The following is a 25,347-nucleotide window of genomic DNA, read 5'->3' as shown; positions in this document are numbered from 1 at the left end:
GGACCGGTGTGGTTTATTCAGAGGGAGAGGACACACACGGATACGGAACAGTGTCAAACAAATGTGTGTGTGTGTGTCTAGGCTTTGGAGTGGATTCATGACACTGGGGAGTTTTACCTGTCTACACACACATCCACCGGCTCCAGCATCCATCACACGCAGGAACTCCTGAAGGAGCACGAGGACTTCCACATCACAGCCAGGGTCAGAGGTCGCAACAGCACAAATTTAGTGTCTTCTTCTACAGATTTGAATATTAAACTCACTCTGCTCTCCTTCCAAAGCAAACCAAGGAGCGCGTGAAGCTGCTAATCCAGCTGGCCGACGGATTCTGCGAGAAAGGCCACAGCCACGCGGCGGAGATTAAGAAGTGGGTGACGGCTGTGGACAAACGCTACAGAGATTTCTCCCTGCGTATGGACAAGTACCGCAGCAGCCTGGAGAAAGCCCTGGGCATCCCGTCAGACTCCAACAAGGCGGTACGGGGGATCGATGGTTAAAATCAGGGCTGGACGATAAAACAGTTTGAGCCATTAGTCAGATTTTTTGCCGTTTGAAGATTTAATTTGTCAAAAATCTGCATTTGTTTTTTCACCATTTCACTCCTTGGGTTTCCATAGTTCAGAGTGATGCCACGACGACCAGGGCGGCCATCTTGTTTGACCAGCATGTTTTGCAGCTTCTGTTTATTTAAACTTTGAATTCAGGTCAACTCAACCACAGAACATAAGGGTCATTTCTTGCAAGAATACAGTCTAAATAATAAGAAAAAAAAGTCCTAATATTAGGGAATTTTTTTTTCTTACTTCCCCCAGTAACAACTTTATATATCTAAATGTATTTAAAGTCAGATTTACAGTTTTTCAGTATTTCTTGTGCACTCCCATAGCCAGGCAATGACAATTTGTTGCCAAATTCACTGTTGTGTCTTTGTGCAATGACAATAAAGTAAGTGTGAGTTTTCTAAAAAATAACAAGAAAATTATCTAGCTTTTTTTCTCATCAAAATAATAATTGTAATTTTAAAACGTTCTTCTGGTAAAAATTCCATTTTTATTCTTTTAATAATATCACTATATTCTCATAATTAAACTAAATTCCCATTGCCTGGTCCTAATATTTTTTTGTTAACTCACAGAAGGGAGTAAAAGCCCCTTTTTAAAATTATTTTCTGTCATTTGTAATTATTTATTCAAAAAAGAAAGCGAGAAAAATCTGATCTGGCATAGAAAACATCAGATTTTATTATTAACCCATATCACCCACACCCACTTAAAACCTAATTCACTCCCATGATGCCTCAGTACGCCCACTGATCTTTGACTGTCCTTCTTTTCTAGAGCAAGGACCTTCAGCTGGACATCATCCCGGCCACTCCTCCGGGGTCAGAGGTCAAACTCAGGGACGCCGCCGCTCACGAGCCGAACGAGGAGAAACGCAAGTCGGCGCGCAGGAAGGAGTACGTGAGCCGCTTCCTGTTTGCGTTTGACGTAACCTCAGAGTCATTCAGCAGATTAACAGCAGTCTGCTTTATAAATGTAGTCAGGGCTGCGTTTACTTTACATAATAAGGAAACAATAACAAGTCAGCGCTTTCCCTTCAGAAACTAAAGATTTACTGCCGACTTAATTGAATTAGGTGAACGAGAAGCTTGGCGCTCTTTCCAGAGGACAAGCTCCAAACTGATCCGTCATTGTTCTTGTCAACACTGAATGAGGGAGCTTAATGTAAATGTGAAGGCATGATGGACTTTAAACATCCTTCCCCATCTGTTCGGCTTCTCTTCGCTGCGCCGGGCGGAGGGGGACTGTGTCATTTCAGCCTCGTGCCACAAATCAGCAGCATAATTTATGTCACTCCTGGCAGGTTTATGACCGAGTTTAATGGCCCCATAAGGCTTTCATTATTCACTGCAGTAAATGGACGACGCTGAGAATGAGCTATTGATTATTCACTGCTTGAATGAGGACAGTATGACAAGCTGCCAACTTGTGCCTGTGTGTGTGTTTTTTTTGTGTGTGTGCGTCTAGGTTCATCATGGCCGAGCTGATTCAGACGGAGAAAACATACGTGCGAGACCTTCGGGAATGCATGGACGTAAGAAACCCTCCGAGACTCGCACAAAACATCTGGAAACATCTGGAAAGTACGGTAACTGTGGCCTTTCCGCTCTGCTCTTCACGCAGACGTACCTGTGGGAGATGACCAGCGGCGTGGAGGAGATTCCCCCAGGAATCATCAACAAGGAGCACATCATTTTTGGGAACATGCAGGACCTCTACGAATTCCACCATAAGTACGACACGCCTCTTTAAAGGGACAGAGCATTGTTTAGTTTTATCAATCAATCAGCTTATTAACAAATTTCATTATTGATTCATAAACACGTTCCCTTACGAGACATTATGCACATGTGCAAAAGGAGCAGGAAAAAGAGAAAATCTTTTATTACCCTGTCCTGTTCTCAGTAATAAATATTGTTCTTGTTTATAATACACAGTTGTGTGTTTTTTTGGAAAATGTTAAGCATGGTGATCATGCAATAATTATTTGGGGATTTAATTTGTACCTAATGGACCAGAGCTACACATAAATTTTTGTATATAACGGTATTAAAGTGTGAAATATGACAAAGACTCAGAAAATTTGCAACGGGCAGCTTAGGAAAGAAAAAGAAAGTCCAGGCATTTTAGTTACTGTAGTTGTAACCTAATAAAGCTCAGTATCAATAAACCCCTGCAAACGTCAGTGAACTGAGGGAATTTTTAAAATTGCTCCTCGACATTATGTGACTACTGCTTCCACTCAGTGCTGCTGAAGCTTCTCAATAATAGGGTGCACATAGTTTTTCATATCACTTTTAGCAGTAATATTAGCTATTTTTGTGCAATTATTTCCATGTAATAAAGTTTTTTTTTTTTACGTATTTTATGTTTTCTAAATTTCTTCCAGCATCTTTCTCAAAGAGTTGGAGAAGTATGAGCAGCTTCCAGAAGATGTTGGCCACTGCTTTGTCACATGGGTACGTAATATTAGCAACATGTCACCAGTCCTAAACAGAACTGCATCCATTTGTAACATTCCTCTGCTCTTTAAGGCCGATAAGTTCCAGATGTACGTGAACTACTGCAAGAACAAACCCGACTCCACGCAGCTCATATTGGAGCATGCTGGGAACTACTTTGACGTGAGTAGCACCTCTAGCGAGAGCGACACCGGAAAAGTTTTATCGGCTATGTACGACCAGAACTTACCCGACCTTTTCTGCCCCGCGACAGGAAATCCAGCAACGGCACCGACTGGCCAACTCCATCTCCTCCTATCTGATCAAGCCAGTGCAGAGAATCACCAAGTATCAGCTTCTGCTGAAGGTCGAACATCTCACCGCACCTCACAGCCGCTGCACTCAAGAGTCTCCGTCGGGCTTCTGCTGATTCCTGTTTGCTTGTGTGTTTAGGAGCTCCTGACGTGTTGCGAAGAAGGGAAAGGAGAGATCAAAGATGGCCTGGAGGTGATGCTCAACGTTCCCAAGAAGGCAAACGATGCCATGCATCTCTCCATGCTGGAAGGTGAGCGCCACACAGTGGTTGGACTGTTGATCTAGACGTGGTCAAACCTGCTGATTATTACTTCGCCGATAATATCTAACTTGTTAAAGCTCAACTGTTTCATGTCTGACGGAAAGTGAAGATAAGGTTTGGTTTTCCTAAGATTTTATTCACACTGTTTGGAATAAAACGTAAAAGAACGTAGACACGACACAGCAGCTCGTTGTTTATGGAAGTACTGATATACTGAGCTGTTTATGGGTCGATTTTAAAGTTTATTCTGCAGCGGGAGCCGACGTGTCGTCACCAACTCACAGCAACGCAAAGGAAGCTAATAGAAAGAAAACACAACTGATGGCAACGGCATTTTGTGGAAGTCTGGACGTGCAGTCAGAGATGAGAGTGATGGGCTTACGATGCGCTCGGCTTCAACGACACAGACTTCTTTTAAAGTTTCATAATTGCAATTTCATTTTCAGCCATTGTTTGCGTCCAGTTTGTCTTCTTGTCGTACAGAATTATGACGCGTGTCTCACGTCAACGACATAAAAGTCAGATAAAATGCGACACGGCCGGTCAGACAGCAGACACTTTGAAATCATTTGGATATGAATCTGATTTAGTGCCATATATGAAAGTGTCTGAAGACTGGAAAGAAAAGAAAAATCATATTTGGGTCACATTTGCCTTCTGTGTGAATGTAACCAAAGAGACTTAAAAAGACTTGAGATCAAGGCTGAGAGTTATTTATTAGTCAAAGAAAATTAAAATAGTAAAATAGGGACCATTTGGCAAGATCTGAAACTGACTGTTCACAATGTTCCTGATTTATAGTCCAAACTATTTTGCAAAGAAATGAGTTCCGCCTTAAGAAAACCTCTGTTTAGTGCAACTCTTATCACAAGCTAAAAACAAAATGCATCAAAGTTTCATGCTTTAATGAGATAACATACAAAAAGTTGAGGAGAATGAAAGCGAAGTATGAAAAAAAAACGTTTTCTACAAAACACTGATTAGATTTTAAAACGAGTCTCTGTTCAAATCGACTGTCTTTCCTCCAGGATTCGATGAGAACATCGAGTCTCAGGGCGAGCTCATCCTCCAGGACTCCTTCCAGGTCTGGGATCCCAAGACTTTGATCCGTAAAGGCCGAGAGCGCCACCTCTTCCTCTTCGAGATGTCTCTGGTGTTCAGCAAGGAGGTGAAGGATTCCAACGGCAGGAGCAAATACATCTACAAGAGCAAGCTGTTTGTAAGTACACACAGCTTTCAAACTTTTGTTCCTTTGTCTCTGTGATTACAATCAAAGGGAAAACAAGACTTGAAACAGAGGTGGTTGATATTTATACACACATAGGTTTTTTTTTATTTTTTATTATTTTATTGTTTATTTGTAAATGGTTCTTGTGATAGACGAGGAGTTTTGAAAGTTTTACTGCCTTAACTTGTGAGAAAGCCATATGCTTTGGGGCAAACTGCTGCTGGTCAGAATAAAAGTGTTTAGTAAATTATGGACAGTATGAACAGTTGTGTTTTGACAAAAAGAAATGCTATGCGATGTCAAAACGTTTGGGGTTCACTGCTGCATACAGATAATTTTGTTTTGGCCTGTAAACAAACTCATGTAAAGTCTATCGATGGCAGTTCTTCAAAAAAAAAAAAAAACCCAGATCAATGTCAGTTACGGTGAAATATCCCTTTAAATCTGCAAAATCAAAAGCTATCTTTAACAGTATGTTTGTAGAACAAGCAGGTAATAAAACCCACATCCGGTGTCAGATTTGGGGTAATAAATGCCACCTTTCACCCTCAGGGCAGCTTTTGTTTTTCTCGTCTCCACTTGGCATAAGAGTGAAATCGTCTCCAACCTTGTAAAATAGGAGCAACCTGAAACATTCGGTGCGTTCTTTCTTTCCCTCCTGCAGACGTCTGAGCTGGGCGTGACGGAGCACGTCGAAGGAGATCCATGTAAGTTTGCCTTGTGGGTGGGACGTACCCCGACTTCTGACAACAAAATAGTTCTCAAGGTAAGGAACGAGAAAGTTTCTCCTTTTTCATCTGCTGTCATGTTCTCAAGGGTTGGCTGATACAGTTGTAAGAGGAAGATGTTAAAAACTACATTGAGAAAAATGAGAGGTTGAGATTTTATATATATTATGATTTTGAATCATCTGTATTGGTCTAACCCAAATGTGTTGTTTTCCTTCTCTCTTTCTTTTCTTTTTCCCTTTTCTTTAATTTGTACGACAGAGTATTAGGGCGGTACTAAGAAAAAAGAACTACGATTTATGGGAGTAAAGTTGAAATAAGTTGTATGTTGATAATAGTCATAGTATTACGACAATACAGTTGTAATATTATGAAAAAAGTTGTAATAATATGACAATAACATCATTATATTACAAAAATGAAATTCAGGCCATTTGAGAATAGTTTCTAAATGAAATGAGAAAAAAGTTGTAATGCTGAAACTTTTTTGTGGTATAACAAAAAGTAATTTTTGTAATAATATGAATTTATTCAATATGTATTTATGTAAAAATATGATTTCCGTCTCCTACTTTTGTTTTATTTATTTTTTCTTAGTCCCTGATACTCCATCGTAAACTTGTAACGTTTTATAAGCTGCTGAGTTTTCTTCCAGCCCTCCTCTGTCTTCCCTCCTTCCTTCTTTCTCTCTGTCGTCTTTGTCCTCCGGTCAGATCAACTTTGTTCCATCTGTTAAAAAAAAAAAACCCACCAAACACATCTGTAAACCCGGGGCTGTGTTTTCTGTGGATGTTTGTACATCTAACTCTCTATGTGGGCTGAATCGCTTCCACCAACGCTGGTGACACCGTCAGCTCATGAACGCCCACGGTCCCTCATGCCACTTCATCAAAGTAACACGTCGTCTCCCTGTTGAAGCAGAAAAACGATCTTTTAATCATCCGAACCTCCCCCCACACCTCCATCACCCCTCCATTCATCTTCTGTGTGTTTTTGTTGTGGAGCTCACAGATGGATTAAAGTTAGCGTCCGGCGCTGGAACAGCATGAGCCCAGAAACCCCCCACACTCAGTTCTGTTGCACACGTTCACCACTAAGCTAACCACTGACCAGTAGTCATTCAGTATGTGCGTTGTAAATTGTCTCCCCACACACACACACACACACACACACACACACTTTCCTCATTACTGTCTGCACATTTAAATGGCCATCAGTACGCTGTCAAAGGCGGATTATATTAATGTTTTGCATTTCTATCACTTGACTTCATTTCTTTTTTGTTTTGTTTGTGAGCGCATTAAAATAAAAATGTCCCGTATATTTTCTTAAGCCAAATCAGTGAAATTCTTTATTCTATATTTTAAATTCAAAGCTAAGTCAGGGAGCCAAACATGGAGCAACGGTGAGTACAAACGATCCCACAGCACAGCCCTCATCTGCTTCACACAAGTCTGCACGCTTCCTGTTTACAGGACGGCCTTGGCTGAGTTTGTTGTGCATCTTTAAACGGCATACTGCTTCTCAATCCTGGATACTAATACAAAAATCCTTGATGGAAAGAATTATGGCTTTCCAAATTAAGAAATTTAAGTTTTATCTTTTTGTTCAAATCGAAGAACATACTGATTCATTTTCTTTGCTGGTAACTTTATAACATCAATTTCTATAATATTTTTTGTCACTCATTTCAGAAAGGGAAACTCTTATAGATTCATTGGACAGTGAAATTTTTCAAGCTTTAAGGTCTTGTAATTTTTTGCTTACGGTCTGTAGATCATTAAAAGATTAAAATGCAGCGTCTCAGAACATTATGGAGGATTAATAAAAGACGTTTAGACGTTTTGAGTTGAAGCTGAAGTATGTCATTTTTAAAAATATATATATTTATAGTTTATATATTTGTTCACATTTGTTGAAACTGTCAGAATGTCATGACAGTATAAAATGAGACAATCTGTTAAAAAAAATTGAGCTCCTCTGCTTTCCCCCAGTGCTCCAGGTGAGAGTTAGAAACACCCAATCAGGGTCAGGAGGCGGATCTCAGCGCTGTCAATCAGTTCATGTACGCGCTGCTCACTCCATCACCTCCTTTCCTCGCGTTCTGCTAGGATACAGCTTCATCTGAGCCTGTCATGAATGCTAAGGCTAGTTAGCATAGCCACTGATGATGGCTGACAAAATGTTTTCCTGTCATGGTAACTTCTTTCCCTGCCATTTGCACATTTAGCAGTGCGTTCATGAAGGTGATTGACAGCGCGATGACCCTCCTTCTGGCTCTGATTGGTTGCATTTCTTCAGAGAGCAGAGTAGCTCAGGGAGGAGATTGATGTTTTCACTGACTATCTGTCTCATTATACCGTCCTGACATGGTTTTAACAAATATGTTAAAAACAAAGAACATAAGATTCATACTGCAGCGTTAATTATCTGATTAAAGTGTGACACCATGAGATGTTAAACAAGAACTTGAAATCTTTCACTCTGTATGAAAGCCATGAATTCAGAAATGTAATTTTCCCCCCCAGATGTACCTGTAAATTTGAAAAACACCAGAAGCAAAATGACGAGAAGTCATTCAGACTTGTGTGAAACGGAGTGAAATTTCATTAGCAAAGTTTTTATCTTTCGTTTTGAGATCTCACGCCAGATCTCGTTCAACACCTTCCTTTCCTGCCCTGTCGCAGGCATCAAACATTGAGAACAAACAGGACTGGATCAAACACATCAGGGAGGTGATCCAGGAGCGCACCATTCACCTGAGAGGAGCCCTGAAGGAGCCCATTCACATCCCCAAACCCAGCACAGCCAAGCATCCCAAAGGACGAAGGTAAACACGACGGGAGTTGGAGAGTGAAACATCTTTTCTCCTTCTGAGAACAATGGCAGTATGACACAATCCTGTGTTCTGTGTTCAGGGATTTAGAGGACTTGGACAGTCAGGGTGAAGGCAGCAGCCAACCGGACACCATCTCTCTGGCGTCACGCACCTCTCAGAACACGCTGGACAGCGACAAGGTGACGACACGCTGCACTTTTTAAAGATCAGAACAAAAAAAAAGTCAGAATCTGATCCTTTATCGTCCTACAAGAACTCTGAACGGGGTCTTCTCTTCCTCAGCTCTCCGGCGGCTGCGAGCTCACCGTGGTGATCCACGACTTCATGGCCAGCAACAGCAACGAGCTGACGCTGAGGCGAGGTCAAACCGTCGAGGTCCTGGAGCGTTGCCACGACAAACCCGACTGGTGCCTGGTGAGGACGACGGACCGCTCGCCGGCCCTGGAGGGCCTGGTCCCCTGCGCCATGCTGTGCATCGCCCACTCCAGGTCGTCCATGGAGATGGAGGGAATCTTTAACCACAAAGGTTCGGATCCGACCGCTGCACTTCTGATCTGCAAAGATTTTCACATTTAGAATACAAGCTCCAGTGGTTTTTTTGTTTGGATCTTTATGTGATAAACCAAAACGTGGTGCATGATTTGTGAAGAGGAAGGCAAATTTGACAATTTTCCTTTGGAAACATCTCAGAAGTGGAGGTACAAACCTTTTATTGAAGAGTGGCAAAGAAAGCTGCAAGTTCTACTTAAGGTTTGTTAATCTAGAGGACAGAGGAAAATCTGTGGAAGAAGTTCTCTGGTCAGATGGGACCAAAGTGGAACTTTCTGGCATTTGATGAGAAGCTAACACTAGGGATCCCTTCTAGCTAGGCCTGTCACAATAACAATTTTTTTACTGGACCATAAATTGTCCCAGTAACTCTAAATTGGTGGGTTTTAAACCATGAAATAAAGGAAGTCAGTGTTTCAGCACATTCGCAGTTTCCTGGAAGTTTGTTCCAGATTTGTAGAGAATAGAAACTGAACTTTACAAAGTTTTGTCTCAGGGGGTCTTAATAACAAAACGCGCTCAATTTTACAAAAATGTTTACGAAAGACTTTGACAAAAACTATCCACAACCATGTAGCACTTTGTCTCCGTCAGTCTCGTAAAAAAAAAAAAAATCATGTCAAAACACATTACAAAGGTGGTAACTTGATAAGATGTTACAAATTTCAGGGCGTATAAATACTTTTAGCAAAGTACTGTTGCAGTGTAGTTCGATACTTTGAATGTGCATACTAGAGCATTTCTGAAGCGTCCTCTCCTCTGCCTCTCACAGACACTCTGTCGGTGTGCAGCAATGACTCCATCATGCCAGGATCTTCAGCCACGTTGCAGCCTGGTCACGGCATCGGCTCCCACAGCTCACCTGGACCCAAACGACCAGGTAGGCAATCATGGCGATTACAGATCATGTTTGTACGTAGGTCTGTTGCAATAAGCAATAAATCAATCAATCGCATCATTTCCATTTGCATGATAGATTGTTTTTCTCTTTTGACCAAAAACTTGGGGATAAAAGTCTTCAGTCTGGCGCTGTGGTCTCAACTAGATCCTTTTTTTGAAAAGCAATTTTGCGTACAGAGACTTCATAATTAAATTTTTTGTTGTTGTTTTTCTTGTTTTGTTTATTTATCTTTGGCTATTTAACATCTCTTCCTGTTCCAATGTTAACCGTTCATTAGAATCTAACCTGGGTTTTTTTGCATTATTTTGCCATTAGCGTAATACTACAAGAAAATGGTCTCAAAGCAACATATTATCGATATCGCGAGAACTTCTGGGACGATTTATCGTACAGGAACATTTGTTATCATGGCAGGCTTAGTTGTGAGTGTATTTTATGTTTTGCCAGAAGTTGTTTGATGTCGTCGTAAAACTGAGAGGAGTTTAACGTTGTAACGTTGAAGCTGTAACTACTACGTTTCCAAGGTAACACGCTTCGTAAGTGGCTTACCAGCCCGGTGCGCCGGCTCAGCAGTGGCAAGGCGGACGGCCACGTCAAGAAGCTGGCTAGCAAGCATAAGAAGAACCGGGAGATGAGGAAGAGCGGCGAGATAACGATGGGCTCGCAGAAAGACTCTGACGACAGCGCCGCCACGCCGCAGGATGAAACCCTGGAGGAGGTGGGTGGACACACACACACACACGCCCACACACACTCACACACACACGCTTTGATTTCCATAGAATTAGTTAGGCAACATAATCTCACCACCTCCACTCTTGCGTGCATCTCAGAGGGTTCGTAACGAGGGCCTGTCGAGCGGCACGCTGTCCAAGTCCAGTTCGTCAGGCATGCAGAGCTGCGGAGAGGAGGAAGGAGAGGAGGGGGCCGACTCGGTTCCTCTGCCCCCGCCCATGGCCATCCAGCAGCACAGCCTGCTGCAGCCGGACTCGCAGGACGACAAGGTGAGGACAAGGAGACTCGACCGAATCACCCAGAAGAGGAAGCTGGGATTAAGATAAGACCTGCTTCATGACAGATTGGGATTTTCAGATTTTTGTAAAGCAATAGTGACACATATGTGCATTATTATGTGCACAGTGGTTCTAATACTAAACATCATTTGGTTTTGTATTTGAATAGATAGTAATCCCAAAACGCTGTCGAATATGACTTTTTCTTTTTGTATTATTTGCAATGAAACATAAAGTAATTGCCTTACTTGTCCCATGTAAGGAAAAACTATTTTATAGGATGAAATGCTTTAGCTACATTTTACAGTGCCTTGTGAAACTGCAACAAATGACAACTCGAATGTTTGCTCCGTTGGGATTCCATATGACAGACCAACACAAAACTGACAAGTAGGAGAAAACAATAAAACAGAAATGTGAAAAACAAAAGGGGGAATCTATATTCAGCTGATGCCTCTAAATAAAATCCAGTGCAGCCAGTTTTGCTGATATGTAAACATAAGTTACAGTAATTCTGTAAAGATATCAGAGGTTCTTAGAGAGCATCAGTGAACAAACAGCTTCATGGAAACCAAAGCAGACTTCCACATTTAGCTAATGTTGACCATGTCAAGAATTACTTTAATTATTCCTTTTAGTTTTTATCTCAGGTAGTTGGCAGTTTTAAGTTTTCAATTGAAAAATCTGCATTGCTGTTTGATTCCTAAAATGGTTAAAAATGTCCGACATTTCAGATATTTAATACTTTTACACTCAGTTCTTTCTAAACTATTCACACCTCTTGAATTTTTTATTTTAGATTTTTTTGGTCACGTTACGACCATAAGCCAAGTATTTCATAAAGTTTTCACGCCACAGACCAACAGAAAGAGAGGCATCACTGTAAAGTTTTTATTTTTGCACTCCGCTCCAGTCTCGGGTCGTTGGCTCCAACCACGTTGCTATCAGCTCCCCCACATCATGATACTGCCAGAGTCGTGTCATTGCAGTCGGGGTGTTTTCAGGATTGATGTCCAGTTAGTTTTTCTCTTCATGTGACGTTTTGCATCATTCCAGATCAGCATGTTTATTTGAATTTTCTCTTTCCAAAGTGCTGCTTTGTCTTGGTCTATCACATAAAACCCAAATAGCAAATATTAAACTTTAGGTTTATAAAATGACAAAACAGAGTTACACAAGATGTAACTCTGTAATATTCTGTATGTTTGGTCCATTATTTTAAACCCATTTAAAAAAAAACAAAAAAACTTAAGACGAGTCCATCTTTCGCGAAGACGTCTGATCTGTTTATCTCATTCCCCTTAAAATGTCATTTTCTGACGCAAATAAATGAAACCTTCCCAGTCATGCTGAGCATTTTCCTCTTCCTGTTCTGCCCTGTCTTTAAAAACAAAGTGTTACAGTTTAGGCAGCAAAAGACTCAATCAGATACTCTTCTGACACTAATTTGTGTTTCTCTTTTGTTTTGTTTCCTGGTTGTATTGTTTGCTGTTTGCCATGACGTAGCATTACCTTGATTTATGTCCTGTCTTTGCTTTGTCTCAGTTTCCATATCTCTCCATCTGAAAGCCTTGCTCTTCCCCTCCTGTCTCCTCCCTAAGTCTGATTCTTTAATTCCTACTTTTTCCAGCTCCTTCCACTTTAAAAAGCCCTTTCTAAAGCCTGTTCTTTTTGAGGGGAAATGACTTTAAGCTTCTTGACTTCTTTATTATTATTTTGTGTTTTTTTTTTTTAAACCACTCTGGTTAACTTTTGTACTTTAACAAACTCATAACATTCCTGAATTCCTTTAGTTCTTTTATTTCCTCGCTTGTTTGTCGTTGTGTTGGTTTTATTTTACTGTAACTCTACAGTGAGCCGGTTAGGACAAACTGTAAATAAATAGAGAGAGGACACATGTAGCTCCTAACTCTGAGTGGAGGGGCAGCGTGGAGGTTTTTTTATTTTTTTCCCCTTCAGCGGTCAGTTCAGAGTCGAGGGATGCACTGCCTTATTTCTGCCAGCTTTACAATGCCTTGAGCATGCTCGACTTGCACCTGAATGCAGCGTATTTGTGCATGCTTTAAGAAGCCGCAGCAAGGAAGGACAGACGCTTAGGAAGGAAACGAGCGGCTCGTAGGAAAGCGGGTCAGGTTCCCGTCAGCCTCCTCTCCAACAACCTGAATAAGAGCCACGCCGAAATGAAGATTCAAACCCCCCTCCTGGTCCCACCTCCTGTCATCCCACCTGACCAGTCACAGCTTCCCGTCCGTCTCTCTCCCTCCTCCCCCGCTCGTCCTCATTCCCGCTCTTCTTACCTTATGTGCGTTACTTCATTACCCATGCAAGTAATTGGCATCTCTAAATGCTGGCGAGGCCAGAAGGGCGCACAGCACAGAAAGGGTGAGAGTCTCCTGAACTATATCTGCACAAACACATCCATGAAACCTCTTTCATCCTCGCTGACGGCATTCTCTCTCCTCCATAACAGGAACACCACAGAAAACCTCTCTTTGCATTCAGATTGCTTTTTTTTTTTTTCTTCCCCACATTCTTTCTATCAAACCTTGAATGATTTTCTTTTTTCCTCCTTCCACTTTTCTTTTATCATTCCGCCTCATGTTTTCCCCTCTCCATTTATAGTTTTCTGAATTTCACATAAGTTTCCTTTATTATTTTTTATTGGGTTTTTTTTGGGTTTTTTTGTTGTTGTTTTACTTTTTACTTTAGTTTTAAACGTAACTCCTTGGAAACTTGGAGTTTCACCAATTAGAGGAATCTCCTCAGATTATATCACTGAATTATTTTTTTTCTTACTAAACCTGAAAAAAAAAAACATTCACAAAAGACAACTAATATGCATTCAAGTCATTAAACGCTGACCCTTGGCCACTATAGAGAAGGCATTTTCTTTGCTGTCCATTAATGGATTTCTCTAAATTGAGAATTGACATTAAAATCAAGAACTACTGAACAAACCCGAGCTCACAGGCTGCCATGTTCTCACGGCTGTTCTGCTTGCCTCCCCTCTCTGTGGCTGCTCAGACGTCTTCCCGTCTGTCCGTCCGTCCGTCCAGTTCGGAGACGCCCAGTGCCGCCGAGTTGGTGAGCGCCATCGAGGAGTTGGTGAAAAGCAAGATGGTAGGAGACAGACAGACACACACACACACCGTGTGTGTGTGTGTGTGTGTGTGTGTGCCAACATTCACAAAAACAGCTTCCTGATCGTGAGTTTAGGCGCAGCGTCCTCCACAGTTATTGATGTTCTTTCTATCAAACATCTGGAAAGCAGTAATCTCACACTGAAAATTTAAGCACCCGTCTCTCATTTATTCAGTGTGGATACGTTTTTCAATAAAAATGGCCTGCCCTGTTTTTGATGCTGCAACAATTTTCCACAAGACAAAAGTGATAGAAACAGTTTGTTCTTACATTTAATTGATCCTCTCCGTCTCTCTATACTTCTCTCTGGTTATCTTTATCTATTTCTATGTCTCTCTCTGTTTCTTGTGGACTTTTCAACTTTTTAGTGTTGCGTCATCACAATGAAACTAATTCATCACAAGTCTTTTCACCAGGGATGCACTGATATGAACATTTTGGCCACTAATATTGCTATTATGGCATATGACCAATATTTACCAATATCACACATATATTGACTAAACCTTTGACATTGTAAAATGACCGTCATGCTGACGTTGCTTCTTTATTTGCAGTTAAATCCGGCGCTGAGTCGCGATCACCGTCACATGACCAAACTCGTCCTCCAGAAACAAGATGGAGATAAATATCGGTTGTTGACATCAAATCAGTTTTATTTTTTAGATGCCGATTTGTTAAAGAGCGTCTGCCGATACCGATGTTTGTGCCGATATATTGTGCAACCCTATTTTTTTTCCATGTTTTGATCAGCAGCTGCTATAAAATGAGCTTGATTAACATCAATGATCATCATTTGGAAAATCCTGTAAAATAAATGTGTATTTTAGAACTATAATCAATTGAATTGACTCCAGCTGACCTGTATTTGCTTTTTTTCCCCCCTCTGTTGTTGCGTGTGGCTGCAGGCTCTGGAGGACAGACCCAGCTCTCTGTCTGTAGAGCCGGGCGACAGCAGCTCTCCCTCCTTCAACCCCTCCGATAACTCCCTCCTGTCCTCCTCCTCGCCTGGGGAAGAGGTGGATGAGCGCAGGGCCAGCATCGTCAAGAAAAGACAGTAAGTGTGCTGCCGTCTAACACAAACACACGCTGACGTCTCTCTTCCACTGAATCATCTTGTTGTTGTTTTAGCTACGTTCTGCTGGAGCTGGTAGAAACCGAGCGAGATTACGTCCGGGATCTGGGTCTCGTTGTCGAGGTGAGTGCGCTGCGCTTCTTTGTTTTCCTTCATGCCGTGTATTCAAGCTTCTACATGTTTTTTTTTCTTCTTTTGTCTCCATAAATAAGGGCTACATGAGCAGGATGAAGGAGGAGGGCGTTCCCGATGATATGAGGGGGAAGGATAAAATCGTGTTTGGAAACATCCATCAAATCTTCGACTGGCACAAAGAGTACGTCAAACACTAGAATTTGAATTTCCTTCTGTCCAGTCACCAACTAAATGTTTCTCTTTCCCCCTCACTCAGTTTCTTCCTCAGGGAGTTGGAGAAATGCTTAGAAGACCCTGACAGACTGGGACTACTGTTTCTCAAACAGGTTTGTCATTTCTACATTTTTTCTAGATGTAGACTTTGTGTTTGTGGAGTTCTGAAGTTTTCTGCTTGGTGTTTTCACAGGAGCGCAGATTGAATATGTACGTAGTGTACTGTCAGAACAAGCCCAAGTCGGAGCACATCGTGTCAGAGTACATCGACACTTACTTCGAGGTAAACGGTGATTGAGCTAGAGAGGCATCAGATGTAGACAGCTTTCGAACTCTGAGAACTCAGTTTTTGTTTTGGTTTGTTTTTAATGGAGGATCTGAAGCAGAGGTTGGGGCACCGGCTGCAGATCACAGACCTGCTCATTAAACCTGTTCAAAGGATCATGAAATACCAGCTGCTGCTCAAGGTTAGTCCTTACTGACCCAGCAGAGGGCGCCGAAACCTCTACTCGGCTTAGATTCACTTAAAAAATACCTTCATCTCTGACTTCTCTGATTGTATTTTCCAAAGTCAAACATTATGAATGTTTCTGTCTTTTGCCGTAACATATTTGCTTTGGCTGATTTAGGATTTCCTCAAACACTCTAAAAGGGCTGGACTGGAGTGTCCAGATTTAGAGGCAAGTGACTGGAAGCTTCTGCTTGAACACTTAAACTAAAAAACAATCTTTGCTTTCCTAAAAACATTTTCCATTTCTCCCTCTTACAGAAAGCAGTGGAGGTCATGTGCATCGTGCCAAAAAGGTGCAACGACATGATGAATGTTGGTCGGCTTCAAGGATTTGATGTAGGAAAAATTTCATTACACAACATCGCCTCCCAAAAGTGTCTTTTGGGCTTTTTCCACAAACCTCAGTATATTTTATTGGAATGTCATGTGAGAGACCAGCATAAAGTGGGAAAAGGAAAAGAAAACTGTGAAAGGGGGTTGAATGTGAATGTACACTAGATTTAGTAGATTTATTCCTTAAAATCCCTCTATTGTTTTTGTTCCTCTTCACAATTATTCATTATATGGAGACAAACAATTATTTGACTTGCCATTAATTGATGATTAATGGTTTATTAGGTAAAAATTAGTTCCAATCGATACAATGTGGGTTTAGATCTTCTTTCAGTGTTGTAGATTGACCGCAATCCAGCAGAGGGCGCCATCTTGGATGTTGCCGGTTGATACAGAAACAAAGATGGCGGGGGCATAAAAGAACTGGAAAGAGAAACAATCCATAATCTTTTATTTTTCTCTTTAGCAGGTTAAGAGGTTCCTGCTTTGTTATATTTTATGAATATGTCTGAGGTTAATAATGTGATAAAACCTCAATATTCTATTTTTTGGGTCAGTATTTCATACAAAATTATGTTAAAGTTTAATTATGATTGTTGTTTTTTTAAATTGAGCATTTCCCAAAATAATTTAGCCCTTCTTATCGATCCTGGTTGTTAAGAAAGTGACCGTTTATCAATTAATTATTGATTAACTGACAACTTGTATCCCTAATTAAATGCTTTTTGTTAGTTTATCACACCCAATTCCAATAAAATCCAATAAAGTTTGAGGTTGGTGAAATGTGAAAAAGCTCAATGGGACAGTGCCTTAACTGATTTATACTGAATTCTGCTTCTACTAAAAGACTTTCCCCGTTTCTCCGTCTCCAGGGGAAGATTGTAGCTCAGGGTCGCTTGTTGCTGCAGGACACCTTCATGGTGTCCGACCCAGACGGCGGCCCGCAAGGCAGGATGAAGGAGAGGAGGGTGTTCCTGTTCGAGCAGCTGGTTATCTTCAGCGAGCCTCTGGACAAAAAGAAAGGTTTCTCTCTGCCAGGCTTCCTCTACAAACACAGCATCAAGGTGAGAACATTACAAAGTTCCCTGAATGATTTGTTGTGGCTCGGATGTTGAGTCCCTGACCGTTTTGGCAATCCAGGTCAGCTGCTTGGGTCTGGAGGAGAGCGTGGAAGGCGATCCCTGTAAGTTTATTCTCACTTCTCGGTCTACCAACGGGACGCTGGAGTCCTTTGTGCTTCACTCCTCCCATCCGGGGGTGTGTGAAGTCTGGACCCTTCAGATCAGCCAGATACTGGAGAGCCAACGCAATTTCCTCAATGGTGAGCCTTCGGACGGACACACAGAACCTGGTGTTTGGTGGCGGAGCTGTTTTTGTACATGGCTGTCTTTCTTGTACCGTCTCACAGCTCTGACTTCGCCAATAGAGTATCAGAGGAATCACGTCGGGGCCGGCTTGGGAGCTCAGGGCGGCGGTGTTGGTGGTGTGTCACCCGGAGTCGGAGGCGGGATCTCTCAGCCCAGCTCCGCCCCATCAGGACCGCAGAGCGTCTCCCGGCGGCCCTCCAAGATCCCCCAACCCTCTCGTCTGCCCCAGCCCCTCCGCCACCTCGCCGGGGCCGACGCAGAGGGCCCCAACAAGATGTTAGGTACGGAACGTCGCCCCCTGGCTCGGCCAGCTTTGTTTCCACGGCACATTGAAGGTTGTGACTGAGGTGTGAGTTTTGCTCGGTTGTGATCCAGGTTTGTCCCCTCGTCCCGTCCCTGCTACCCCGCTTCCTCCAGGGGGCGGTCTGCAGGGCAAGCGTCCCTCGCAGGCCTCAGAGGACCAGACACAAACGCAGACCCTCACACCCTCCAACACTGTAACCCCTATTCCTCGGGCCACAGTGGGGCCTCTGCCCTCCACGCCAACCTCCAAACCGCGGCCCGGAGCCGTGTCGCCAATCGCCCCAACTCCGGCCGCGCCGGCCTTTGGAAAGGACGGTCTTCCTCCTCCCCCTCCCAGCCCGGGGCAGAAGACCGGATCTGGATTCTGGACCTCTATGCCGGCCTCTCCAGCCAGCAGGTCTGGCTCGTTCACCTTCCCAGGAGAGGCGGCAGAAACCCCGGCCCGTCAGCCGGGGGTTCAGGCCCACAGACACTCCACGCACAGCAAAGAGGCTGACCGCATGAGCACATGCTCATCTGCGAGCGAGCAGTCCATCCAGTCCACCCAGAGCAACGGGGTAAGACCTCTAGCTGCGGCCCACGGCTGATTCCACTAACACAGAGGCCGAGGGAAGCCTGGCGTTTCCCGCTGCTGCCAGCAGTACTAATCTGTTCCCCACTAAGCATCTCTGACAATCTTCTCCACTCTTCAGCATCACGCTCTGCAGCTTTAGGTCATTTCTCAAGACAAATTCCCTTTAAAGGTTTCAACCTCCGGTGCTTTTGTCCTCACTCTTCCTAAGAGAGACTCTTCACTCGGGCTTTTTGTTTCCTGACTTTTTTAACTCTACCAAAGCTCAAACTAACAACCTTCCTTCCTCTTGGCTGTCTCTCACCAGCTGCTGTCTTCATGGTGTGTGACTGCACTGACTTTACCTGCAACTAACCTTTGACGTTTGTGGTTTCTCCACAAATGTACTCAGATCCTTCCATTCAACCTAACGCTTTCCGTCTCATCTTTGCCCGGAGCTGCAAAGACGACTGCAGAAGAGATCGTATTACTGCAACTTTTTTAGTCACAGGAGAACAACAACCTTTGTACAAAGCCTGGTTTTATTAAATTCACTGTGATTCCTCACCCCCTCTCTCCTCCCTGTTGCACAGAGTGAAAGTAGCAGCAGCAGTAGCGTATCCACCATGTTGGTGACCCAGGACTACATGGCTGTGAAGGAGGATGAGATCAGCGTCAGTCAGGGCGAAGTGGTCCAGATCTTGGCCAGCAACCAGCAGAACATGTTCCTGGTGTTCAGGGCGGCTACGGAGCAGGGCCCCGCCGCCGAGGGCTGGATCCCCGGATTCGTGCTGGGACACACCTCCGCCATCGTCCCCGACTCCTCCGACGGGCCAATCAGGTCAGAGACTGGTCCACCATTCCTCGGGGTTCAGTCGTGCTGCATTTGGTAGGGCTTCCTCCAGAAAACTTGCTAAACTCAGAGTCAGTCGGCCAGCACCACCATGTTTTTGCTAACATTGCGTTACCATGTTGTGTTAAGGAGGCAGAATTATGGAAAATTGACTTCTTGGAGCTTTACATCATGTTTAAATATTATTACCTCATCACAATATACCTGCAGTGTTGATTTGATTCTTTCATGCATGATTGAGAAATCCTTCAATCTCCCTTGGCAACCATTCAGCTGTGCAAATCACTCAAGGCTGGAGAAAATGCCGTGAAAGGGTTAATACAGGAGTGATGTTGTGCAGGAGTTTTTAAAGAAACAGAGGCCCAATTTCAAGAAGTTAAAACAACTGAGAATAACATGGTTATTTGATAGTGCTATAAAACGCCACAATAAACCTAGAAAAAACACAATAGTCCCTTTAAAAAAGGCTGACGGAAAATTAGGTAATTAATAGAAGAAATTATTGACGAGTGTTAGAAAAGCAATTAACATAAATATTACCCCTAGTTCAATGCATCAGCGGGAAGCCTAGCTTAATCCGTCTTTGCCATCACTGTTACTTGTGTTTAAAAATGTATTTTTAAAATAAATTATGTTTACTCCAGTAAAGCCTGGCAGCCCGCCAGGCTTATTAAACACTGGAGGAAGCCCTCCATTCAGTACATGAGTTTCCAACAGACACGAGGTCTTTTTGTTCTTGACCTTTGACACTTGTCTCATTGCAGCAGGAAGTCTTCATCTTGGCACACGTCTCTGCGAATACGAAAGAAGTCTGAGAAGAAAGACAAGGAGGTGAAGAAGGAGACCAAGCTGGAAAACGGTTACAGGAAGTCCAGAGATGCAATGGCCAATAAAGTTTCTGTAAAGGTGACTTCCTGATTCAATCAGTGTGGAGTTGTGTTTTCTTTCTTTGTCTGACTCCGCCCTTTGTGTTCACAGCTTCTAAATCCCAACTACATCTATGATGGTAAATATTGACTTGGAGTTCAGAATAAACTGATTCAGGCGGCTGTAACCTGTGAAGCTTTTATTAAAGCTTTTATTTTTTAAACCAGCCCCCCCAGACTTCCTGGTGCCTCTGAGTGACGTGACATGTGACAACGGCGAGAGCGTCACCTTGCGGTGTAAGGTTTGCGGTCGACCCCGCGCCACCGTCACCTGGAGAGGACCAAACGAGAGCAACCTCACCAACAACGGACACTTCAGCATCGCCTACAAGTACGGAAACAACCCAGCCTCGCACAAGTCTTCATACCTTACTCACAACTTTAAAGTATTTTATTACAATTTAAAAAATAAACAAAACAACTGCATTATTGTGAACTGGACAGGAAATGAGAAATCTTTTTAAGCCTTTTTGTATTAAGCCCCCTTTACTTCAAATGCACGTCACTATTTGGAAAATAACAAAAATGTAGAAAACATTTGTGATTTTTTCCCATTATTCACCACTTCATAATATCTCCCAAAATGCATTAAAGTTTGCGAATTTTAAGAAAACGTGGAGTTCAGGCTGTACGGATGTGTTGCTGGCCAATCAGTCGGCTCAGATTTCAGTCAATCAGATCCAGGAAGTCGGTTCTTTGGAAGCCTTGCTGTAAAAATAAACTTTTCATTCTAGCGATGCTGGTGAAGCCACGCTCCGGATAATCGGCGCCGCCTCAGAGGACGACGGCGTTTACACGTGCGTGGCGACCAACGAGCTGGGCAGCGTGACGTCCTCGGCGAGCCTCAGAGTGCTGGGTAAGAGCGCAAAGCGACGACGGCGACCGCCGGGTGTGCGATGGCTGAGGTGTGTGATGCAGGTGTGTGTCTTTTGTTCTCAGCCGTGTCCACTGATGGACTCAGAGTGAGCTGGAAGGACAACTTTGAGTCTCAGTACACTGAGGTGGCTGAACTGGGAAGGTAAGAGACCCGGCGTCATTTTCCCCTGAGAGCAGGAGGAAAGCGTTTCACTGCAAGTCTGTGTTTTGGCTTTTTCCTAAAAATACTCTGTTAGAACAGAAGCTCCTAAACTTTTCCATTCTACTTTCCTCCAAAGAGTGTTAACCTCTGTTCAGGAACGCTTCGCTACAAAATATGTAAAGAAACATCAACTTTTCAAATGTTTTCTATTCACTATTCAATAGTTATTAAATCCATTTAGCATAAATGCTGTCTCTGACCTTCTGGCCATGAGTTGATATATTTTCACATAATACAGTTTTTTATCAGAATCCCTTCTTTTGATTATAAGAAAATGTAATTAATTTGCAATATTACATATCAAATTTTATTTTATTCTCGGTTCTTATGTCTTGCTGACTGTTGTAGCTTGAGAAGCAGAAATTCAAATCAGAAATAACATTGAAATTAATTATTTTAACTTATATTTCATTTTTTTTAAAAACAAAACAAGAAAACTTAAAAAAAACAGCTCTAATTGTTGTTTTTTAATCTTTGCATTTTTTTTTCTCACCTTCCCTCCATCTTTCTGAGGCGCCCACAGCGCCCCCTGGCGGCCCCAGTTTGAAAAACACAGTTTTAGAGGACTTTTGAATTGAACTGTGTGCGTTTCCCGCCTGCAGGGGGCGCTTCTCTGTTGTCAAACGCTGCGATCACCGGGGCTCCAAATGGACGGTGGCCGTCAAACACGTCAACAAGAAGCTGATGAAGAGAGATCAGGTGACTCAGGAGCTCAACCTGCTTCAGAGACTGCAGCATCCACACATAGTGAGCCTGGTGGACACGTTTGAAACCTCCAGCAGCTACGCTATCGTCCTGGAGATGTGAGTGCCAGATACACAGAGGGAGGAAAAAAAAAACCCCTGTTTTTTATTTGGAATTGAACCTTCAATCTTTTGGATCTGTTGATGGTTTGTCTGATTTCAGGGCTGATCAGGGTCGTCTGCTGGACTACATAGTGAGCTGGGGGAATCTGACGGAGGAGAAGGTGGCCTCCTACCTGCAAAGTGTTTTAGAAGCTTTACACTACTTGCACAACTGCAGAATAGTGCATCTGGACGTAAAAGTAAGTTTCTTAGGAGATTTAGTGACTCTGGGGCGTGCTGTGGTAGCGCAGTGGGTTAGCACGCCCCACATTTGGAGGCCTTAGTCCTCGTCGCGGGTTCGACTCCTGGTCCCGACGACCTTTGCCGCATGTCTTCCCCCCTCTCCTCACCCTCTTTCCTGTCTGCCAACTGTCACAAAAAATACGAGCCACTAGCGCCGCAAAAACTCTTTGGAGAAAAAAAAGATGTAGTGACTCTGCTTAACCTCCTAGTGTATCCATCCCTCATGATCGTTTCCTCACTTCCTTATGTTGCAACCACAAAAACGTGATTTTAGCTTTTCAATATATACATGGACAGCTGCCCTGAGGCCGTTCCTTTCAAATCCAGCTCCACCTTTTCTTTAATCGTAGCTGGAAGTCTTTTCTGGAAATGGATCATGATAAATGATAAATGATACGATAAATTCCCACCCTTTGCCCTGGCAGATACAGTCTGTGAAGAATGAATTTACTGTTCACAATGTGGCGCTCTTCTTCTCTTGCTCCAGCCTGAGAACCTGCTGGTCGCCCACAACGCCAGCGCCCAGCCCGTGGTCAAACTCACCGACTTCGGAGACGCGGTCCAACTCAACAGCGCCCACTACGTCCACCCTCTGCTGGGCAGCCCCGAGTTCGCCTCCCCGGAGGTGGTCCTGGGGGAGCCCGTGTCGCTGACCTCTGACCTGTGGAGCCTGGGCGTGGTGACCTACGTGCTGCTGAGCGGCGCCTCGCCGTTCCTGGACGAGAGCGCCGAGGAAACGTGCCTCAACATCTGCAGGCTGGACTTCAGCTTCCCCAGGGATTACTTCCACGGCGTCAGCCAGGCCGCCAGAGACTTCGTCCGCCTGCTGCTGCGGACCGACCCGGGCCGGAGGCCGCCGGCGGGGCTCTGCCTCCAGGAGCCGTGGCTGCAGGCCCCGCCGGGGGAGGGATGCTTAGACACGGCGCGCCTCATCTCCTTCATAGACAGGAGGAAGCACCAGACGGACGCACGGCCCATCGGAGGAGTCCGGAGCTTCATCCAGAGCCGCCTTCAGTCTCAGATCTGAACGCCGCGGGCGCTGCAGGAAGCGTCCCTGAGTTCCCAGAGTTCTCGCTGATCTTATCCTCCTTCACAACCCAGAATCCCCTGTAGTACCACTGGTAGTTCAGTCTGGAGCTATGGAGCCCCAGAGAACATCACCAACCTGACTGAACGGATGCCCTCGTCTACTGCTGCTTGCTCAGATTTTCTAGTTTTAAACAAACAAAAAAAAAAATTTTAAATATGGACGAATAGAATCATTAATATAGTAACTTATTTTCCTTGGTGGGAGTCAAAGCTGATTTGGAGGAGCTGTCTGAACGAGCCTTGATGGGGAAAAAAAGTCGTCAAGGACCGGCACGGACGTTTTGTTTATTCTTTTACACTAAAGCTATACCTGACACTTTGCAGAAGCAGCTCTATCTTAAAGAAACGATATATTTAAGAAAAACACACAAAAGTACCGTCTGTTTGTTTTAAAGTCAGAACAATAATAAATAAAATGTTGAAAGTTGGCTGTGCTACTTCAGACGTTCTGCTTATTAAACCCATCATCATGAGATGCCATGTTGACCTTGCTGCGTGCGCCGCCGCACCACCATCCAAACTCCCAGAAGGAACGGCGCCCCCTGCAGAACAAAAGCTGCGCTGCGCAGATAGCGACATGTTTAAGCCTTACCTTGTAAATAGACTTCTGCCTTCTTCCCTCTCACATTCACGACGGACCCCCGCTTTCAGGACGCGGGGCCGCAGGTCACCAGGGAAACCAAGTGAATGTGGGAAGCCCAGGAGGAGAAATCTTTCTTTTTATTTTAGTTTTGGTTTCTTTTTGTTTTTTTGTTTGTTTTTTCTCTGTAAATGCACTCACCGTACGTTCTGTTTGATTATCATGTGCAATGTTGCGGCTTTAACATTTTATGCAACTATTTATATCTGTAATAAACCTAGAGAAAAGGAAGTACTTGGTACTGCAGGCACTGCTGGTAGTTTGTGTTGTTGGCTGTTCCGACTGCCAGGCCTCACTGGGGTCACGACCTACAATCATGTGGTTCATTTTAAGGATTTCGGTTTGATCAAAACTTAATTTAACACGTTTTGTACTGTATGCCTCTGTAGTGTTGGTACACCAAAGTTGCTCTAGCTTTATAGTACTTAGGAAAAAAGTTTTATTGGAGTATGTTTAGGTAATCAGTGACCTTTTTTGAAATGATTGTTTACAAGAGCAAAACACAAGGAGTGGTGGGAGGGACGCACTCTTAGATTAGTCTTTTTTTTTTTTAGATAGGCAGGAGGTTGGAGGACAGACACTAGCTCTTATTATTAACTCAATGAATTAGGAGTTAAATGGTCTTATTTCCTTAATTGTCTTCTTTCTCGCTGCCAAAATATTTCTTCCATAAATTTCTCGTATAAACTATAAAATCTCCCTGGAAGTTCACCGCAACGTTTCTGGAAATGAAAGTAACAAAGGTTCATACTGAGGGAGGGACGAGCTCTCTGTTAGCTTTTTGAAAAATGATTATTATTTATGTGATTATAATTGTGCACAGGCCGTTCAAAACAAGGAAACTTGGACTGGATACCTCAGTTTTAGTTTTTCCACCTTTTTTTTTGTTGTTGTTGCATTTGTTTTTATTTACATGTTTGCAGCCACGTTGTGGTTTGTTTTGTTTTTTTTTCATCTTTGCATGTATATTTCTTTGTACAGCTCATCATATTCTCCCGTGTAAATATTCTCATTTTGTCATCAGTTATTTGAAAATTAAACATAATGAACAAACATGACACAACCATTTGCTTCATTCAAACTCAAAGGAGTGAATAAATAGTAACGTATTGATGTGCCACTATTTTGACGGGGCGTTCACACAACAACTGGATTCTGAATTACACACACAGATGGCTATAAAATCTTTGAAGTAGTCTTGGTTAA

At 43.3% G+C, this 25,347-nt stretch overlaps 1 protein-coding gene across 4 annotated transcripts in view; it reads left to right on the top strand.

The window, feature by feature from the left end:
• The window catches only part of LOC122844105 (triple functional domain protein), an 81,230-nt gene extending 56,284 nt beyond the window's left edge, over positions 1-24,946 (top strand). The window contains exons 24-63 of one of the 4 annotated variants that reach the window (XM_044139301.1): positions 82-204; positions 285-479; positions 1,341-1,459; positions 2,031-2,097; positions 2,187-2,296; positions 2,953-3,022; positions 3,098-3,187; positions 3,279-3,371; positions 3,458-3,569; positions 4,610-4,800; positions 5,474-5,575; positions 6,913-6,942; positions 8,225-8,367; positions 8,456-8,555; positions 8,659-8,902; positions 9,698-9,805; positions 10,351-10,544; positions 10,660-10,830; positions 13,864-13,959; positions 14,889-15,037; positions 15,112-15,178; positions 15,268-15,371; positions 15,447-15,516; positions 15,597-15,686; positions 15,778-15,870; positions 16,033-16,083; positions 16,173-16,250; positions 17,120-17,311; positions 17,388-17,568; positions 17,656-17,895; positions 17,990-18,474; positions 19,061-19,308; positions 20,088-20,226; positions 20,299-20,326; positions 20,415-20,577; positions 20,981-21,102; positions 21,186-21,264; positions 21,927-22,127; positions 22,231-22,369; positions 22,900-24,946. In XM_044139301.1, coding sequence (XP_043995236.1) covers positions 82-204; positions 285-479; positions 1,341-1,459; positions 2,031-2,097; positions 2,187-2,296; positions 2,953-3,022; positions 3,098-3,187; positions 3,279-3,371; positions 3,458-3,569; positions 4,610-4,800; positions 5,474-5,575; positions 6,913-6,942; positions 8,225-8,367; positions 8,456-8,555; positions 8,659-8,902; positions 9,698-9,805; positions 10,351-10,544; positions 10,660-10,830; positions 13,864-13,959; positions 14,889-15,037; positions 15,112-15,178; positions 15,268-15,371; positions 15,447-15,516; positions 15,597-15,686; positions 15,778-15,870; positions 16,033-16,083; positions 16,173-16,250; positions 17,120-17,311; positions 17,388-17,568; positions 17,656-17,895; positions 17,990-18,474; positions 19,061-19,308; positions 20,088-20,226; positions 20,299-20,326; positions 20,415-20,577; positions 20,981-21,102; positions 21,186-21,264; positions 21,927-22,127; positions 22,231-22,369; positions 22,900-23,439 — 5,817 coding nt within the window. In that variant the 3' untranslated portion in view covers positions 23,440-24,946. Of the gene's footprint in view, positions 1-81; positions 205-284; positions 480-1,340; positions 1,460-2,030; positions 2,098-2,186; positions 2,297-2,952; positions 3,023-3,097; positions 3,188-3,278; positions 3,372-3,457; positions 3,570-4,609; positions 4,801-5,473; positions 5,576-6,912; positions 6,943-8,224; positions 8,368-8,455; positions 8,556-8,658; positions 8,903-9,697; positions 9,806-10,350; positions 10,545-10,659; positions 10,831-13,863; positions 13,960-14,888; positions 15,038-15,111; positions 15,179-15,267; positions 15,372-15,446; positions 15,517-15,596; positions 15,687-15,777; positions 15,871-16,032; positions 16,084-16,172; positions 16,251-17,119; positions 17,312-17,387; positions 17,569-17,655; positions 17,896-17,989; positions 18,475-19,060; positions 19,309-20,084; positions 20,227-20,298; positions 20,327-20,414; positions 20,578-20,980; positions 21,103-21,185; positions 21,265-21,926; positions 22,128-22,230; positions 22,370-22,899 lie in introns of all 4 variants that reach the window. The other 3 variants (XM_044139300.1, XM_044139304.1, XM_044139303.1) reach the window with 3 other exon arrangements.
• Positions 24,947-25,347: the final 401 nt, after the last annotated feature.

The sequence above is a fragment of the Gambusia affinis genome, linkage group LG14 (genome assembly GCF_019740435.1).
Source record: "Gambusia affinis linkage group LG14, SWU_Gaff_1.0, whole genome shotgun sequence".
Classification (NCBI taxonomy): domain Eukaryota; kingdom Metazoa; phylum Chordata; class Actinopteri; order Cyprinodontiformes; family Poeciliidae; genus Gambusia; species Gambusia affinis.
This window is presented reverse-complemented; position numbering and strand designations above follow the sequence as displayed.